At 42.2% G+C, this 14908-nt stretch overlaps 1 protein-coding gene across 3 annotated transcripts in view; it reads right to left on the bottom strand.

Moving 5' to 3' along the window:
* plcb3 (phospholipase C, beta 3 (phosphatidylinositol-specific)) overlaps positions 1 to 6534 on the bottom strand; it is a 53338-nt gene extending 46804 nt beyond the window's left edge. For all 3 annotated transcript variants that reach the window (XM_056369236.1, XM_056369235.1, XM_056369234.1), the window contains exon 1: positions 5854 to 6534. In XM_056369236.1, coding sequence (XP_056225211.1) covers positions 5854 to 5952 — 99 coding nt within the window. In that variant the 5' untranslated portion in view covers positions 5953 to 6534. The remainder of the gene's footprint in view (positions 1 to 5853) is intronic.
* Positions 6535 to 14908: the final 8374 nt, after the last annotated feature.

Genomic DNA, 14908 nt, shown 5'->3' on the forward strand with positions numbered 1-14908 from the left:
GCCACTTTTTAGCAATCAACCTGTTTAAGAGACGTGAAAGCTGACTTATTTTATGTTTTGCGCTCATTTTCAACTAAAAACCCATTAACTTCAGGACGAGGGAACTGGAGGTGCTAAAATGCTAATTTCCAGTTTTTAGGACTCCCTCCTGCAGCACTCCACAGGTTTTACACTTGGGTTTTTAAGCAGACCAAACAAACAAGATACATCAGATTAAGTAGTGAGCTTTAGAAGTGTTGGTAGGCAGATTTTTGTTACCTTTGGGACGGAGCCGGCTTAGCTGTTCCCTCATATCCAGGTGCTGCTAAGCTAACAGGCTGCTGGCTGTGGCTTTGTATTTAGCATATAAAGCCGAAAGTGGTATCAATCTTCCCATCAAATTGTTGGCAAGAAAGCAAATGAGAGCATTAAAGGCTTTAGTTTCTTTTAAGTTGTCTTAAGGATATCAAATGCTGGATGGAAAAACTTATTCTCCAGCTTAATGAGAATAAGACACTTAAAGTTATCGGCCTTGAAAATTTCACTGGTGGTTTAGCCACTTCTCTCAGGCCTGTGTCTTTTTGTATTTATGCTAATCTGAGTCGTATCAATTTTCTCATCCATCTCTAGTCCAAGACAGCCTGAAAACCAACATCTAAGGTGTCTGAAAGTTATAGACATTTGGCTGTTTTATACTTTCAGGTGTTTTAAACTTTAAGGCGTGGATCATTCAAAATCCATCACGCAGGCATCCACAGTTTTTCAGTTGAAATATGCTCCAAAACATATCTTCATGTGGAGAGGTGCTGTCAGAGGCCGCTGTGACGGCCTGGCAGCAGCGCAGAGATATTCTCTTCTAAAGTTTTTCAACGAGCCTCGCCATCAGAGAAGGTCAAAGTTCTGGGTGGGAACTCACAGCTGTCAGTCAACACATGAACACACTTCATCCTCAGATTAGATGGGGATGATTAAAACAGATCCAAAAGTGCCTTGTCAGGATACATATGAGTGGGGAACAAGTGTCTGCTGTCAGTCTGGTTTGACAACACAGCACAGATAAACAATAACAGTTTTAAACTGTCCTCAGCTGTTGCCAAGATTTTAAGTTGTGAGCTCCTCTACGAGAACTGCCGCGCAGCCCATAGAATCTTACAAAAATAATCCCTGCCAAATTGCAGGAAACAAACCCTGAAATGCAACATTTTACGGCCCATCATGTTTTGCTCAAGTTACAGGGATTTGAAGTGGACCCAAAACCCCTAATCTCAAAAGGATGTCACATTCCCGAAACTCTGTCCAATTTATGGACCACTTGTGATCCCATGCGACTTTGTTTGCAAGCCCTGGTTTTCTTGTGAATGTGAATATAAACAAAAGAAGTTTGGAAAGAAATGTGCACCTTTCTCACACGGCTCTGACCAAAGAAAACACATAGGAGTTTTTGCACACTGAGATTAAGTCTCCTTTTGTATTTCTAAATTCAAAAACAGGTGCACATACAGTGCTTGGTTTGAAAGAATATACATGCCCAGGCACATAACGTACAGGGAAGCGGTGCAGCAGAAGTGTATTTGAATACCAGGTTTACATATAATGATATAATCCAGTGGAATGAAACCTGCAACCACTCCACAAAAGGAGGCAAAAGATAGTGTTATGTGTTGAGATGATTATTTATTTGACCTCTGTGTACTTTTAAGATCCATATCAAGGCGCTCCATGGCACGCTGAAAGAGAGCCAAGCTGCTCTGTAGACAAACTGTCTGTCTGTGTTTGTTTAATTGGTTGTTTAGGAGGAATTTTAACTGAATTCCAGTTGGAATTTGTCTAAATTGAATTGTGGCCGGGCTGCAGAGGGCGGAGCAGCAGCAGCGGCTGAGGCAAAGGCAGAGAGAGGGAGAGAGAAGGAAAATGGCTTGGCTCTGGAGCCTTACAACAAGCTCGAACAGGAAGTCATTCAACGTGAAACACACACCCAGAACAAAACAACCACACACGCACACACGCATAGGAGCGCACATGTGTACACAAGCCGAAGCGCAGACGAAAGAGGGTCAATTTGGAATGCATTCCTCCTCCTCCCCCCTGCATGAGTCAGTGTGTGTGTGTGTGTGTGTGTGTGTGTGTGTGTGTGTGTGTGTGTGTGTGTGTGTGTGTGTGTGTGTGTGTAAGTGTGTGTGTGCGTGTCATTTGATGGGCCTACAGTAGAATTCCCAAAGCCATTGAGAAACAGAGGTTTTGTTGTGAGACCAAAAGATTGAAGTGGCACTAGGAAAAGAGATAGAAAAGATGAAGATGTGAGCCATGTGGGAAAGAAGGACACAGTGATGAGGAGGAGGGGGAAAGAGAGGGATGGGGTCAAAAGTGGGGTTTTCATGTAAACAAACTGCACTGCCCTCGGGCACTTTCTGGTCTGTGTGTGTCTGTCCTAATTCTTTTCTCACTTCGCTAAGTCCTTAAAGGAAAACGCCAAGTTTTTGGGACAGTAGCCCATTGGTCAACTTTCCTAATAGAGCGCAGACAGACACTAAAATAACCACTCTGTCCCCATTAGACCATTCACTTCTCAGATCCAACTTCAAACTTCCACAAACACTGCTCTGAGTCGACGAGTTAGATCACAGCTGGATATATCATACGGCCAGGTAATCAAAAGATCTGAAATAGTAACCTCAATAACATCTAAACAAATCCCTGTGGAAACAAAACCAACTGCTACTAGTTGTTTAATTATTTTTGTAGCACAATTTGGCTGAATTGTATTCGTTTCCTGCACAACAGAGCCAGACTGAGTCATGCTTAATTTGAAAAGGATAACCTTCAGTGTCCCCAGAGTCTTTTCTGAAGTTGGGGAAAAAAAACATATTTTCGTGCTACACACCACAGATTTGGAATAATTTACAAAACAAACTTCATTTGGAAACACTGCCTTCATACCAGTCACATTCAAAAGCTGCTTCCTGGAGAATCTGACTGTTTCAGCTCTCTGCTTCACATGTGAAAGTTGTAAATTAATTTCTTACGTCTCTGTATGATAACTGCTCGACAGGTCCTTCTTTTTGTTTAAATGAAGGTTAAATAAAAGAAAAATAACCACAACATTTCGCTGTTTCACTGCAACAAGCTTTCTCATTACTGAGATAATGGTATGCTTAAGTGTTTGGATGGACCCCAGCAGCAAAAGATCTACTTTTAAATTAAAAAGTACTTGCTTTAGCTACAAGTCAGTCATTGATTGGTTGATTTTAAATGAATGATCATGATTAAAGTGAGCAAAAAATACTGATACTTAATTAACTCTCCTTAACACCATATTTACATCGTGATTTTGGCAGGAAATCCACTCGGGTGCCTTACAGGATGAAACGGGAAGAAATGCTGTTTCTTGAATGAGCATCTGACACGTTGGGGACAAACAGGGGTTTTTTGGGACAGTTGAAAGAGGACTAATGGTGGCTGCAGAGCACTTTCCAAGTTACTTAATTAACTGTTTAGTCCATAAATGTCAGAACAGAGCTTGTTGCTTGCTTGTTTTCCCGGCTTAAAGCGCAAAACTCAAAGATATTCAGAGAACTGAAACGCAGCTGATTCTCACATTTGTGAGACTGGAACCAGAGTCTGTTTAGCATTGCACTTTGATAAATATCTTAAATGATTAATCAATTATAAAAGTTGTTGATGATAAATTTAATTCCTTAAGTTATTAATTAATTCTTTCAGCACTACCTGGGTGTACAGAGACAATGCCAGAGTCCAGACGACAACTTGTTATCAACTTAATAACAATATAGTGTTTTTTCCCAAGTCAACAGAGAAATCTGGCACGTAAATATGGTAAAGTGAGCAGACTTTTATGTGCCTTAGTTTCTTCTAAGTTCAGGCCACGTACAAAGCATCATTTTGGCAACAGTCGCTATCAGAGTTTATGTAAGATGACAACCCCATCTCATGAAGCAGGATTACTGCATTGGCTGATAAACTGCACTGAATAAACAGGACTTTATACTTTAGTTGAGTGTTTCTGTTAAAGATTTAAAAGGGGTCCTGGGATTTTGCTCAGTTTCAGTCTTCATAATCCTAAATTATGAGACGGCTCCTGGAGTTAATTTGAGGAGTAGTTGGAGATCAAACATGTTTAGCCTCAACCATGGTCTAATTTATGATACTGATGTTTAACAATGGAGCATCAAGTCCATGCACAAAAGCGTTCCTCTAATTATTTTAGGAACGCTGCATATTAAAGACTAGCTCTTTTTCCCCACGAACGCCTTCTCTCTCCATTTCTTCTCCATAGCACATTTGTTGATTCTAAGGGGAAGTGGCAAATAGAGGGGAAGAATGGATGAAAGACAGACAAGAAGAAAACTTGCATATGTTTTCGAGTGTTCACACACTTAATCACCAGCATAACCATTTCCTGGGAATTCCCTTTGAGATGGAGGGAGACGGAGAGAGTTAGTGTGTGTGTGTGTGTGTGTGTGTTTGAGAGAGAGAGATAGAGAGAGAGAGAAAGAAAGAGAAAAGAAAAAAAAGGAAATCAAAAGGACATGGCATTCACTGTTTGCGTGACAAGACCCTTATTCGGAGGCCAGACATACACACCAGTTCACACGCAGGCACATCACGTCATTATTACAGTGTGTGTGAGGCTCTGTTGCTGATAACTTGTTTACTTTCAACTGCTTATGTTGTCCATTTTTTTTTCTTTTTAATGGCCCTTAGCCCTTGTATGTACAAGTGTCAACACCACACCTGACCTCATATCTGCACACTGACACACACAGCTTGTATGCAATTCTGCTGAGAATCCAAGACAGGGGTTTCCAAGTGGAAGACACAGGCCTGCAGTCAGAGTGGATCAGTCAACCTCTCAGTTAATCATTGATGGCCGCTCAGACACATGGACACACACACCTACTTTCTCTGTGGAGAAGATTACAGAATGGCCCTACACCCTGTCACACACACACACTATCTCTCCCTCTCTCTCTCTCACTCACACACACAGTAATTATGGTCAATGACACAGGCAAGTTCATACCAGGGTTGCTATACAGGAAAAATAGAGCAGGAGAAACAATTAAAACCTCTGCAGACGGGAATTAGAGACTTAAAAACAAACGTAAAACAAACACGTTAATGAGTTAAAGAATGTATACATCAAGGTGACATTTCTGTGCGTGCTTTGCGACTTTATGTGCACTCAAAGCTCCCAAATCCCTTCAAACAGAGGCAACTTCTCCCGATTCCCAGCTGGACAGGTGCTCTCTGCTGTAAGCCGCCGGGGAGCAGAGGGAGAAGCTCAGAGCGCCAGAGGAGAGAAGAGGGTGTAGAAGGGCGTCTGAACTGAACATGAGCCCGAAGAAAACCGGCTTGACAAGAATTCACACAACAAAAAGCACAACACACACATTCAAGCACTGCCTGCCTGCTGGCGAATGCAGGGGAATTTTTTACTAGATTCTCTGATTCACACGCACACGCACCTTTAGTGGGTTTCTGTGTTCACTGCGGGACTGTGACGGCGTGCACACACCTGCACACTGCATACACACATGATCTAGTGTCTGTACCTTACTAACACACAAACACCCCCCCCCCACACACACACACCACACACACACACACACACACACACACACACACACACACACACACACACACACACACACACACACTTCAGTTTCATGTGTCACTTCACAACACTGGGCCTACTGTCAAAAAACAGGCTGTCATGTCTCATGTTGTCTGTCCCTCGTCTTGAGTTGATCACATCAGGAACACTTTCTTTTACAGGCTGTTACAGCGACACATGTAGCAGTCGGAAAGCTGTGTGCATGGGCTGAAGCCAAGTTTCAAACATTTCATTCTCACCTCGTCCCATTTGATGAATTTGCCCCCCTTCTTCAGCGCTTCGTGGACGGACACGGGTTTGAGCTGCAGCGCGTGGACTCCCGGCTTGGCCCCGGCCATGGCGAGGGACTGCCTGCCCGGGTGCCAACGCCTAAACCCCGGCTGCGGCGAACTGGACTCCTCGGAAGGAACAAAACGCTCTTCCTTCCTCCACTTCCAGCCCGGAGATTCTTTTTTCTTTGCCGGGGAGAAAGCTGGGTGGAAGGCCGAGGCGAGGGAAAGTTTTTCAGGCACTGACTTCAGAAGTTAGTGAACCTCACCGAGAGTTTGAGGAACATGAGGAGTAAAATCCAGAGAGAGAGAAAGACAGGACTTGGCTGTTTCAGCGCGCACCGCCGCTGTCTTGTCCGCGTCCACGCAACGCGGTGGCGCGCCTATAATTCCCCCTTTTATTATATGCTTTGATTCATATATTTGTTTATTTATGCAGAATCCTTTAATCTCGCACTTGAGCGCGCATAGAAATCATTTCCTTCCTTCCTTCCTCCCATCTGGTCGACCCCTCTCCTCTCCTCTCGCCCTCTCGCTCCTCTACCAACTTTCTCTGCTTCCTCTCTGTCTTGTCTCCTCCGACGCGTTGCTTCTTTTCTCCTCCTCCTCTCCTCCCTGCATGTTTTCTGTTGGGGAAAAAAGAGAAGATTCCAAGAGGAGAGGCAGAGGGAGAAGGACGGCGTCAGATAGAGCTGAGTGAATGAGAAATGGGGGGGGGGGGTCAGTGTGAAAGGGGTGTGTTTTAATTTAGTTCCTCTCCCTGCCTGCTTGTTTGCCTGTCCAAATTTACAGCAAATGGCAAGTTATATGAACGTGATCCTGCAGTGTGCATATACTTTCTCTTTCTGAAATAATTTCTCTGTAGTGACCATTGCTCAACACCCTTTGTGTTTACTTCTCCAGATCTCTCCAAATGCACTCCAATTTTTCTTCTTGAACTTAAAGGTTCAGTCCAGTGATTTCAAATTTTACTTACATAAAGTTAAGGGATTTACCAAGAACAGATTTAAAACAGAATCGTTGAAATCAAAGCAGCAGAGGTCGAGATATTCTGACTTCTTGGTCCCTAGCATGAGGTCAAGCCCTAAAAAATGCTGGATCCTACACCGCCCATAATGCAACTTTATGGCATCTTTCATTAAACCCCTACTTGTTTGGTAAATACCCACATCTTTTACCAGTCTGTAAAGTGGGTTTTTCCATCAAAAATTTGTATTCTCCAAGCTCAAGCTATGATAACCCTGATGACATCACGAGGGTCATTTTTTTAAACTTTGAAAATCTTCCTTAAGAGCTACAGAAGTCCTTATACAACTGTTTTTACATGCTGAGTAACGCTCCCCATCAACCATAATCTGACTTTGATGTGTAAAATCTGTGTATTGCCTCTTTGATGAGTACTTGAGCACCACAGCCTTCAGCAGAACAGGAGTGAAACTCGAATGTTTTCGGTGCAATGACAAACCTGTCATAAAGTGCAGCTCAGTGTTAGTATAAAACCACACAGAAAGCCGTTGTGCCCTCAAGAGAGCACAGACTAATCTATGGGGCATAAGATGATAAAAAGGAAAGGATTTGTTGAGCATGTTTACTTTGTATCTTGTTTGTTTAATCTGTGCAAAAAGTGCAAAAAACAGACAGATATAAGATATAAAATGTTGGGAGCCACTGAAGCGTATCATAAATAAAAATGTAAGGTCCATCTCTGTTTAATATCACAGGAAACACGTTCCCTATCGACTAGTTTTAGCTGCAAAGAGCTCTCTTGATTCTTGGAATTAGCATTTAATTGCTTTAAATCATTTTCCTTGGTGCTGACAGTGACAGATTACTAATGTGATCAGTAATTTTATTAAAAACATGTTAGAAGTTATCACAGTTATTGGAAACCAGTAATCAGCTTAGAGTTCATTTTTAAAGCACCAGGGGATAAGTGGCAGTGCTACTCTGGCAGTCAGATTGTGAGATTAAAGATATATTTTATGAATCATGATGTTAAATCTGCATTACATAAACAGGAAATAATTTAGAGGATGTGGAGGTACGGCAATTGGAGCCACTGTGAGTCATCAGGTAACTTTCCCCTGCCTCCTCCAGATCAGTGGCATCGTATCATGTTTTAGGAAGCATGAGAGCAAAGGAGGCTGCACAGTTACGTCCAAATCCCGCTGCCAGGCAACATTACAACTTGGGTTCCTCATTAAAAAAAAAAAACATTATGGAGCAACAGATTTTTTGGCAACCATTCTCGTTCTCCAACTCCCTAACTACACCCAGCAGGAATGTCTGCTATGCTGCAGCCTGCTGACTGAGTGATGGAGTGACTTACTGTTGGTGTGTTTTTCCTTGACCACAACCAAAGAGCGGAGGAGGAAGTCAAAAAAAAAAAAACAAGCCCATGAGAATCGATCAGAAATAATCTATCATGAACACGCAAGCTCATATTTGTGTGTAGAAAGTGCTGGTGTCAGTGATACATGACCCTCAAGAGGAAGACAGACGTTGTTTAACAATTCAGCAGCTAGACAGGTTGGCATTGGTGTGTGTGTGTGTGTGTGTGTGTGTGGTCAGGTAAACCTGTTGATTAATCTGATCGTGAACCACCACACGCACAGACACACAAATCCAACCTCTCAGATGACGACAAACAAAAACAAGATGGACACATGCATATGCATTCTTTCAGCAGCGCAGCACGCATGCATAAGCTGGGATATTGTGTTTCTCTGGTGCATAATAAGATCCACACCGATCACACACACTATCTCTCCCTCCCTCAAACGCACAAATAAACTTCTTTTTTTAGACAGGCAATGTTGTGTGGAACGCTGTATGTGAAGTGCAGGCACCTGTGGTGTCAATAGACCGCCTCTGCCCTCCAATCACCCCACTCTTTGTTTCCTCCTGCTCTCTCTCTCTCTCTCTCTCTCTCTCTCTCTGTTTTTACAAATACATTCATTCTTTACGTCTCTCTATTTTTCTCTCCATTGCATTTAAACACACTCCCTCCCTTCCTCATCTCTCATTCCAACAGGTGTCCTGCTCCCATTGGTCACTGGGACCTATAGTACATGGTTGCTCATCCGAATAAATGTGCAGTCGGGCAACAAAAGATTTTCTATTCTGCAACGGCAGTAAATGTAGATCAGCAGGCTGCTCTCGGTTTGTCTCTCCCCTCAGAATCAACTTCATATTTTTATCGAATGGTTTGGCTTCCCAGTGCATTTCTGACAACAGTCCAGTCAGGTCTCTCGTGCTTGCAGATGTTGGTTTTGTAACTGTAACAGAATAAGATCAAGATCTCATGAGGATGCTTTGGTCCTGTGTTTTATGACCGGAGATCTATCACAGCTGCGTTCACGTCAAAACTTAGTTACTGTGTATGTCTGTGTTTGCATGACGGGGGGTTTTAGTCATGATAACAGAATGGCTCTGTGGATAACAATGTCAGTCGGTCGGTTCACCACTTTGGTCCAGACTGAATGATTACTGGATGGATTGCCATGACATTTTGTACAGACAATCATGGTCCCAAGAGAATGAACCTACATGACTTTTGTGATTCTCTAGCGCCACCAGCAGTTAGCAGTTCAAAGATTTCACTTAATCTGAGAAAAATCTCATCATCCACTTGATTTGATTTTATCAACATCCACTTGATTTAATTTTATCAACATCCACTTGATGTAAAGAGATTCATGATTTCCGGAGGATGAACTCTAATCAGCTTGAAGATTGCTTTTTCTGTAGCGTCAGCAGCAGGTCAACATTTCTGAGTCATATGTACTGAAAACCATTCCCATCAGCCTTAGCTTTACTTTGTGTTTAGTGCTTTTTAGCAAATGTAGCAAAATAGTTAGCATGCTAACATGCTAAACTAAGAGGGGGAACATGATAAACATTATGCCTGCTAAACATGCTGATGTTAGCATTTAGCTCAAAGCACCGCTGTGCATAACAAATGCAGCATCACAGAGCTGCTAGCAGAACATTGCATGTTACTTATTGCCGATTGCATTTTAATATCATGAGTTTACCCGCCCACTTCCCCCTTTCATAGGACCACAAAAGAAGGAGACAAAGCTGAGAGAAGAAAGGGAGCAAAAGAGGACTAGCAGAGCTAAAGGAAGTATCGTTTAATAATAACAAAAAGATACACAAAAAGATAGGTAGAAGAGAATGAAAGGAACAGAGATAGTTTACATTCATGGGAAAATAAAATTAACTGGAATGAATGTGAGATCTAATCAACATCGTGTGTTCAAGGAAGTTAATGTAATTATTTGTTCTATCTGTTTCATATGCAGTGATCTAAGTGTTTGAAACAATGTGCCTAAGTAAGAAAGCAAGAAAGAAAGATGAGGTATCGGGAGGGAGGAAGAGATAAGAGTACACTCAGAAAAAAGGAGGACTTATAATTGCCTGTTGATAAGAAAAGAGACAAAAGGGGCAAAAGAGAGGTTAAAATTGGAACAAAGCAAGGGACAGAGACACATGGAAAAGATGTTGTGGAGAAAGGGAAGACCCCCAACCACTATCTCTCTCTCTCTCTCTCTCTCTCTCTCTGTGTCTCTCTCTCTCTCTCTCTCTCTCTCTGTGTCTCTCTCTCTCTCTCTCTCTCTCTAGTAACAGCCAGATCTTTTTCTCCAACGCAAAGCCAGGGACTCACAAAGACACATTGTATATGGACACACAGGCATATTCACTATCGGTCCACACACTGCGCCCTCTCCACACATACACACACACACACAAACACACATACACGCACACACACGCACACACACGCACACACACGCACGCACACACACGCACACACACGCACACACACACACACACACACACTAGTTTTAATGGGAAAGGCCTGACTCAGTCAACAGTAGCCATAAAAACCTGATCAGATTACTCTCCACAGCCCTGTTGAGATTTTGGCCTGAAATCACTGACAGATCATTGAAGACTGGACACATTCGTCTCCATAACATTGCAGGGTTATTGTTGATGTGTTTTGAAGAAAAGCTATCATGTGGGCGTGTAGGCGAAGCGCTGGTTACAGTTTTCCCCAGAAGAGGCGTTCACAGACGATGCAGATGGATATCACTAAAAAGTAAAATTTACTTTCATGAGATCCATCCATTAGAATCCACTTTGTCCAACTGAATTTAGCTGCAGCTGGTTATCCTTTCATCTACTGCCTCTAAATGCTTAAAATGCGTTGCATCGCCTCTACATGGCTGCATCAGAATCCTATACTGCTATCTAGTGGTTACATGGTGCCACTGCCCTCCCCCTCCACACAGTGGGTCTGATTGTGCAACAGTCAGGAATGTGGACTTACAAGTTTCCCCTCTGCTGCAGTTGTCCTCTGCTGTGAGCACACTGGGGGTCTGTCCTACCTGTGTGTGTGTGTGTGTGTGTGTGTGTGTGTGTGTGTGTGTGTGTGTGTGTGTGTGTGTATGTGTGTGTGTGTGTGTGTGTACGCCTATCAGTTGCAGTGATTTGTGTTAAGTGTGAGTGCATTTTCACAAATGAATCAGAATAAAACCCTTACATATACAACAGCATGCTATATGAACAGTATAGGGTACCCCAAGGCTCCGAGGCACAAACTGATTTATTGCCCTGAGGGAAGACAACCATGCAGAAAGAGAACGTGTTTTGGAGTCCAGCCTGAAATCATGGCAATCAATGTGTGAAATAGAATATAGTTTATTTTATTGAATATTTCATGGTTTTCAATCAGGGGCATCTCTGGACATTTTGGTGCCCTAGGCGAGACGTCTGCTTCTGATTTTTTTCATTATAGGATTTCATGGTATTTCTAATAATTGTATAATACTTTATTATTTCAAATGTAGCTTAACTGTATTATCCTGGTTTAAAAAAATTTCAGGATATTGTATGGAACATAACGTGATTATTTATATCGCTGTATAATTTTAACATTAGGCTTCTGTGTCTGTGATGCCTCTACGTTACAGTCTCTGTTGTTTTTGTACTAAGGAGCAGGTGTTTGAATATGAAACTTTCACTTCTGGCTTTTTCTTTAATTATACAACTTTCAGTGCACACTGTAGGCCTACTCCAAGAGACAGGATGTCAGTGTACATCTTTTGCAGCAGGAAGGTCTGTATAAGATTTAAACAGACGCTCATTAACCTCAGCTTTAACAAAATGGCAGACTAACAGCAGCACCCCAGAGGTGTGCTCACCTGCTAAATATCACTGTAATAGATGCACAACAACTGCTGTTAAGATATACAACTAAAACTGAAACTAACCACTGCTTTTACATATTGTGTGGCTCAGCGGGTCACTCACTCTCCAGGAGCAAACATCTGGATTTATAGCTGATATCTACCTATCAGGTGAAGGTGAGCAGTTTTTGTTTAAACAATGGAAGGGGCGCACAGGACATCAGAAACGAACTTTTAAAAGGAGATCAGGAGCATTTACAAAGTACTCCTCCTCTTTGGCACCCCTAAAGATGGTGGTGTCCTAGGCAACAGCGTAGGTGGCCTGTGCCTAGAGCCGGCCCTGGTTTCAGAGATTGGTTCATGATCACACAAAGGGAATACAATATATTGTATATGTACTGAGACTAAAGCATCCCCCTCGGGTTGTTCTTCTCTGCATGATCTCACAAAGCTGACTGACGGCACAGGGAAACAGCTCAACAGCTCCCCCATGTGGAAAGAAAACTCCAGTCTCCTTGAGGTCTGTCTTTCTGAGAGCAATTCTACAAAGACTCCATCAGGCTGTGTGTGTAAGTAGCCTACATACATATATATAAATAGACTATAAAGCCACTCTTATAAAGTCAGGCCAAGGTTGAGCTTGAGGTGGTGACGTATGTTTATACTGGAGGGGGAAGTAGAGACTGAGATTCGACAACAGGATCTGTCCCTTCCCCTAATGTTTGTGTTCTTGTGTATCTTACCCAGTGGCAGAGGAAGTACTCAGATCCTTTAGATGAGTCAAAGTACCAATGCAAAGATGTAAAAATACATGAATAACATAAAAGAGCAGAAAATGGAAATACTTAGTAAGTAAAAAACTGTACAAACATCACAATGTTAGAGCAAGGAGAGAACTTTGTATCTTCTCTAACTCACTTTTGCGGGTCTGGAAATGTCAGACTCATACTTAATGTCGGGGGGATCTTTAGACTTTACTGAAGTTAAGCTTACACAATCTGACACAATTCTCACAGTGGAAAAACCATTTCATCATGGACTTGTGGGCCGGACGGGACCACTGTGCATAATACAGCTACGTAACAGCAACAAGTCTGTGTCAGATCTGTGTCATGTGTAGGCCTCCCACGGTGCTTAAGTCTTCCTAATGAACTTCTTACACTATGCAACACGCTGACACACACGCAAGCAACAATGTCCAGTCTTTATTCTCATATAGCTTCTAATAAGCTCAGTCTTCCAGCTATTTGCAAGTTAGTGAGATTATTTGAGCTCATGACATGATATATCCTCACACACATACCATACCATATACTTCACTGTCTCTAAGGCCGCCACAGTTTTAATATTACATGCTAACATTACACTGACCTTCCTCTCCAGAGGTATGTGTCTGACATGACGTTGAAAGAAGTCACTCAGCTGGTGTAGTGATACAGATGCACACAGCTACTTTGCATGTGCATTTTTTTCTCTTATTTGGTGACACATTAGGTCTGTGTGGAGTGTTTTTTGTGTAATAGTAACTGCATGGCTATCTGTGTTGTGTGTGACGGAGTATTTTTATATGAAAGCACACATGAATGTTTAAGTTACAGTGTGTGTATGAGTATGAGTATATGAAGGTGTGTTGGTCTGTCTGTGCTTACTCAACTGTAAGTTTCAGACATGCCCACTGAATAATTCAGGTTTTTACGTCTTGTTGCCACGGTTATCCATGAAGTGGTTTCTTGGGCCAGTATGATACGCACACACACACACACGCACACACACCAATATGTGCATGTTGACAGATGTCAACACCCCCGTGAACACCCCAAAGGAGGGAGAGACATTATGAATTCGCTCTCCCTGTCTTAACCTCCCCCTTCACTTCACTCTCCTATTATTATTAAAACTCTTGTTATTAACCAGCCTGGCCGGGGTGTGTGGTTCCCTGCTGTTACAGCACAATAGACACACTGTGAAAAAATGTGACAGGTTTCCTGTTAATGCAACACCTTCAGTGGTTTCATCCATGCCAAAGCCTGGAGGATGTAGGCTAGCATAAATGTTAAATTCCCAAACCAATCCCATACTAGAAAATCCAGCTGCTCCAGCTGCTTTCCACTTATAGGTTACATTCTATAGGCTTATCTTAAGAGTTTAATTAAATTTTACAAATATGGGATGCATACTATGCATACTTCATACTGAACAATAATTGTTTTTTCTATCTTGCAAAATGTAGGCTTGTATAAAATAGTCTTTTCATAAAGCGTGAAATGTAGGTGTGAAATTCTGCCTGTAAATATTTCATACATTCCTGTGGAGACTTTTGGGAACTAGTCAAATGAGCATTCAAATAGCGTTTCAAGCAGTTAGGCCCCTGGGCAAACTGGATATTTGTTTAAATACTGTGCAAGGACAAAGTGCGGCACAATGCACTGCGGCCTAATGGGTCTTCACTTTGTAATGGTTTGCCTCTGGTGGGTTAATACTGCAATGACAAATAATAGGCTATCAGTAAGTCAGAAAGTTTGTCAGAGGTTAAGCCATTGACTAAGTCTGAATAAGTCAGTGTGGATACTGAATTTAAAGTGGGGAAGGAGCACAAAGACTAAATCAAATGTCTGTCTTTGTTATTTATATAGTAGAGCATGGTCTGAAAGAGTGTTGAACCGTTGTTAAATGAGAACGGTGAACGGGGGGGGGGGGTCACATCTGAAAGCTGAGAGACTAGGGGAAATGAAATGTGAAAAGAAAACGGATAACAGTCGGTCAACTGGTTTTTAAAGTGGGGGGAAAATCAACTGTGTTTTTTCTTTTTTTCAGTCGCTCTACGTCGG

Source organism: Seriola aureovittata, chromosome 23, assembly GCF_021018895.1.
Source record: "Seriola aureovittata isolate HTS-2021-v1 ecotype China chromosome 23, ASM2101889v1, whole genome shotgun sequence".
Taxonomy (NCBI): Eukaryota; Metazoa; Chordata; class Actinopteri; order Carangiformes; family Carangidae; genus Seriola; species Seriola aureovittata.